We start from the raw sequence: 5853 nt of genomic DNA on the forward strand, positions 1-5853 counted from the left end.
CATTTATATTAAAAAAAAAAAAAGAATCTCTGGAATTAGAGTAACTTAATGGGAATCAGCGACATCAATAATAACAGTTCAGGAGTGAGACAGGCTGTTGAGTTCTTCAAGAAAAAACAATTCCAAGTGCATAATCAGCTAGACTATACATATGGCCATAACTAAAATGTCATTTGAATGTTCTTAATTATTTATGTTTTTAGGAAGAATGAGCTCACTTTTAAATCATGTATTTATATTTTACAGGATTACTTAGTGTTTTAGGTGACTGGATGCTGGCCTTTCTACAGGCACCATTGCCTGATGTTTGGTTTAGCAGGAGAGGAGAGCACAGCAGGTAGAGGAGTGAAGTGCCAGGTGTCGTTTAGGCACCTTATAGAAGCTAAATTTAATTTAATTCCAATCTAGGGAACACTAAAATGTCTCAATTAACTTAGCATTGAGTAATTAAGAATATGAATATTTTTAATATAAAAAGCACCAGGATCCATTTTATAAAAGTTGTTTAAATATAATAACAATCAACATAATAACAGATTATCACATAGACGCATGCAGAGCATACTAATAAAGGATAAAATATAATCAGAACATAATGAACGTAATAATGTAAGGCTAAAATGTTTTAAAATTAGGAACATAAATTCATTTCTTAACATATCATGAAACTAACATATTCCATAATGTTGCCCCTGGTTTATCTCTTACTTTTGTTGGGGAAAAAAAACCCCAGCATTATAATATTTAATTACAGCTATTTAATAAACATTAAAACAGAAAAAAATGACTTAATTCTCTTTTGATGAAGTCATAATATTACAAAAGTATAGCACATCTCTTACAGATGGAAAATGAAAAAGAAAAAAATTGCATTAAATCGTGGAATGAAATCCATAATCCTTGGATCACAATGCATTATGTGTCAGAGTTTGAGCAATAATTTGGTTTGTTGAAAACATATGAAATTAAGAGAAAACTGCATAAGTCTACTGCCTATCTTAACTGTTAGTATTTCACTATATGCTTCAAGAAAGACATTGTTAGTTTGCTTGCTTGTTGATTTGTACTGTAGCCAGGTTATTACAATTTCCTTTGGCATCTGGTAATCATATATTCGATCAGTAAGGTCATTTTGCCACTGCCAGCTCCTATTAACTCTTAACATTTTTTTCTTCATACATGTCTCAGTTCACATTCTTCAATGAACTGCAATTTAAAGCTCTAACCTAATGGCTCTCCTGTGGTACAGGCCAACTTGCCCAAACATAAAATGGCTCTTGAAATCGGGTAAATATTTGTTAAAATTATTAATCCAGAAAATAGCTCTTAGTCACTTAAATTCCAATCAGTAACCTGAATTCCCTAGTTAAACACTGTATTAAATAAAAATGTATTCTACTTGCCTTGTCACTCACAGCATCCCACTCTGTGTTCAAAACGCTAAAATTTCATTATCAAAAATTCTTGCCAAATAAACAACCTAGCCTTAATATATTTAAATTGTATATGCTGGATAAAAATAACCAGTAGAGAACCTCCCCTTTATATGTGGGCAAAGGACTCTCTGGGTACTTCAGAAAATACTTGATTCTATTGGTGGCTTCCTGTGACAGCTTTTTTTTTTTTTTAAGATTTTATTTATTTATTTGACAGAGAGAGCACAAGCAGGGAGGGTGGCAGAGGGAGAGGGAGAAGCAGACCCCCCCACTGAGCCCCCCGCAGCAGGGAGCCCAATGTGAGGCTGGATCCCAGGATGCTGGGATCATAACCTGAGCTGAAGGCAGATGCCTAACCAACTAAGCCCCCCAAGCCCCCCTGTGACAGCTTTTATATATGACTTCCACAATAAATTTCAACTTCTTTTCTTCTCGTTATTACAGATTTTTAAGTAAAATGTAGACTGAAACATTTCCTTAGAGTATGCTTCTAGCCACTACTTCTTTTAAATTAAGGACGTTTAGCCCCTGCGCTGGCCTTGGTGCTGCAGCTCTGCCACCCTCGCCCCTCACCCTTCCACCCCTGCGCCCACGCCTTCCACCGGGGTCTCTAACTCTTCTCCCGCTAGGTGCCGCTGTGCTGCCCTGCCCTGTGCGTTTTAGAAATCAGCTACTTAGGAAAAACAATATTTACTCCTGTGAGCCATCTTCTGAGCATCCCCTTCCAGAGACAGGGTCGTCTCTGTGCCTCTAGCTCAGGTCTGATGCTCATCTCTGGGGATTTGTGGATGTTTAGGCCCCAAAACATGCTCCAGATGTCACATGGCCCATCACTGCGGCAAAGAGCATCAGACTCTAGGCGGGAGATCTGAGCATAAGCCTGTTTATACACAACCATATTATTTGGACAGAACAATTCCAGACCACAACTTCCCTTATCCAAAATTTGAACCTGTAGCAGAAACAGAAGATGAGACTACACCTGAAGTTGTTGAAAAAGAAAATGAATCAGAAATTATGGGGAGCCCGGGTGAGGCACCTGAGGGAGAATTGGATTCCATGGCAAAACATGAATCCAAGGAAGATAAAATTTTCCAGAACTTTAAAACTAAAATAGCCCTTGAGCCAGAGCAGATTCTCAGATATGGCAAAGGGACTGCACCCATCTGGATCTCTGGTGAAAATAACTCTCAAGGAAAGGCTATTCCATATTGCCCCCGTGGTGCCAAGACAATATTTGAATTCCAGGTCAGGCCTCAGCTTCTCAACTCCCTAAAGCCTGACAGGCTGGGCAGGAGTGTCGATTGTGGTGTCCTGGCTGTCTTCACCTACACTGAAAACTATAGACTGGGGATTGGCGACACAGAGGAATTTGTTTGGAAGCAAGATGTAAGAAACACACCCTAAAGATAACGTGTAAAGCTTTACAAATGCTCAGAATCTCTTAGCCCTTGCAATTCCATTTCTAGGACTTTATCCTAAGGAAATAATTGTACCAGAGACAAAGTGCAAAGATGTTTTAGGTGAGTTTACAATGTGTAAATATTAGTGAAACAAAAGTGTCCAGTGACAAGTGATTAAATACATTTTGATGTATCCCTACAGCAGAAGGTAATGCAGTCTTAATGACACAGACCTATATCCATGTCAAATAAGATACACGGTTAAACTGACACCAAGATATTCATAGTATGTGCATATCTTTGTAGAAGTATTTATACATGTGTATGTCCACAGAAATCTGGAAAGATACATGCTTGGTGGGAACTAGTTAACTATGAATGGTAGGACTAAGTGAAATAATCATTTTACCTATGTGTTTGTTTGTTTCTACAATAAAAATGGGTTAATTGCCCAGTGAAGACAAAAAATTAAGTACGTTTAGCTAGGGCATTTTAGATTTCAAGCAACAGAAATTAACTTGAGCCAGCTTAAGGAACACAGGGTATTTTTTTAAAGTACAAAGAGTTGTTTGATATCAGGACAGAAATGTAGCTGGGCCTTAGAAAAGACTGTAAACCAAACAAGGAGAGCTATCCGAACACAGAACGTGCGAGTTTTCTTTGGTTTTTCATTTCTAATTCTTCTGAGTTGGCTGCATTCATCTTTTCTGGCACAGCAGTGTTCCCTATTATTCAATGCATGTGATAAAAACAAACAATGAGGGATGCCTTGGGTGGCTCAGTAGGTTAAGTGTCTGCCTTCGGCTAGGTCATGATCCCATGTTCTTGGGATCCAGGCCCACATCGGGCTCCTTGCTCAGTGGGGAGTTTGCTTTTCCCTCTGCCTGCTGCTCCCCTTGCTTGTGCATGCTCTCTCTTTCTCATTCTCTCTGACAAACAAATAAATAAAATCTTAAAAAAATAAAACAAATAATAACAAAAACAAAACCAGAGCCACCAAATTTTAGGCAAGTAAAGATTTTTTTTTCTCTTTCTCTCCCTTGGTCTGAATCCTAAATTTCCAGGGCAGGATCTTTCAGTGACCCAGCATGGGTCAGGGGTTCCTTCGTTGAACTAACACCAATGTAGCCACATTTCAAATCAACAAAACATATCTCATTCTAGATGTAAACTTATGCTTATAGAACTGATTTACCTCTTGACCAGAATGAGGCATGGAAAATGGAGATCAATTTTCTGGGCTTAAATTTATTCTCATAGAATGAGAGAAACTTGGAAATCGACATACTTATCAAAGAAAGAAACAGAGAAAATGGGATCGTCGAAAATACAGCAATGTGTAGACTACAGACTTTCCTATCAGTCACACTTGCTTTCACATTCTGACTCTGCCATTTTACAGGTGCATGGTCTTGTGCATAACAATTAATTTCTTTGAGTATCATTTCCTCAATTGTATAAAAATAATATTTACCTCATAAAATTGTCTTGTGAGTTAAATGGCATGATGAATATAAGTGAGTTTTGTGCATATAGTGTATCGATATAGTGCATTAATATGGCTAGTCCTGTTAATGGCTCAGGTCCCAACGCCGATGAAATCTCTTCAGAAAAATCATTCCTCGATTATCTCACCCCTTACTCTGCTTTATTTTTCTCATTGCACATTTTAATGTTTAAATTATGTCATCTCTGTCTACATTTGTTTTTTAGCCATCTCTTCCATCAGACTGTAAAGTTCATGAGAGCAGAGTTTTTGTCCACATTGCTCACTAACATAGTCTCACTTTCTGGAACAATGTCTATTAGATGCAAATTTGTTTAATGATGTAAATGTATATTAAACACAAAACAGCCATTATATTTCAGTGAAATGTTAGAGCATGTAGTCCAACTTCCAGATCTTTGAATATATTGTGTCATGAACAAAGAAATATTCTTCAATTAAATGCTGAAAAAAAGATTCTGAAAATTTTCATAGGATCTTAAGGTTGTAAATGTAAAGAGAATGTTTCCCAATGAAAGTGAAAAAAATAATAATTAGGAAAGTAAAAGAACATTAAAAAATGGAGTCCGTGTGTTTCCCATTATCCCAAAGATGTAAGAAGTAGAATAAAATATTTAAAATGCTCTCTTTGCCTATCAGAAGGTACTTCTGGATGTTGATATTCTGCAAAATGTTTAATATTAATAGTTTAATGAACATTCTTTTTTTTAAAGATTTTATTTATTTGAGAGAGAGCGAGAGTGAGAGATTGAAAGAGACAGAGAGAGAGGGAGCACAGAAGGATAGAGAGAAGCAGTCTCCCCACTGAGCAGAGAGCCTGAGGCGAGGCTCCATCCCAGGACCCTGAGATCATGACCTGAGCTGAAGGCAGATGCTTAACCAACTGAGCCACTGAGGCGCCCCTGGTTTAGTGAACAATGTATGTTTACAACATGGGGTATGTGGTATTGCCCTACAGTGGAATGACGGTTGTTTTGTTTTAGATAGAATACTCTAGGTTTAAAATAGTGTTATCGATATCAAGCTATTAAATCATATTAAGTGATTAGTTGAGCTCCTATGAATCCTTGCCCACAAGCTGATATGAAACAAGGAAGGAAGAATATCTGGCATTAAGGAAGGGGTAAGCATTTTAAAAATGGAATAAAAAAGAGTATTGAAGTGGAAGTGAAAATAGAAACCAAGATAGAGAAATGTAAAGAACAGATGAGCACTGGCAGGTAGGTAATATTATCTATAATTATGTGAAAGTCTTGTTACCCTGACCTGAAATGTGAAAGATCCATTTTAGAATTTTCTCTAAGTTTGTCTTTTTTTTGTGATAACTCAATGACCACAAAAGGTTGATGAGATTACAAAAAACACAGTCAAATACCTGACAAAGAATGAGAGAATATGAGAAATTAGTGGAGTAAGTGTTTCTACAGAAATATAGTCAATCATGCAAAAATATTGTTACAAGGAAATTTTTAAAATAAACATCATGATATTCCATGTTTCATTGCTT

The 5853-nt window shown here is 36.9% G+C and overlaps 1 protein-coding gene across 1 annotated transcript; it reads left to right on the forward strand.

The window, feature by feature from the left end:
* The first annotated feature begins 1920 nt into the window (after window positions 1-1920).
* Window positions 1921-2843, forward strand: LOC103658267 (programmed cell death protein 2-like). Its single transcript, XM_040634487.1, is given in 2 exon segments — window positions 1921-2209; window positions 2212-2843. Coding segments are annotated over 2 exon segments (921 nt in total).
* Window positions 2844-5853: the final 3010 nt, after the last annotated feature.

This window comes from Ursus maritimus, unplaced genomic scaffold (genome assembly GCF_017311325.1).
Source record: "Ursus maritimus isolate PB19 unplaced genomic scaffold, ASM1731132v1 scaffold_2, whole genome shotgun sequence".
NCBI lineage: Eukaryota > Metazoa > Chordata > Mammalia > Carnivora > Ursidae > Ursus > Ursus maritimus.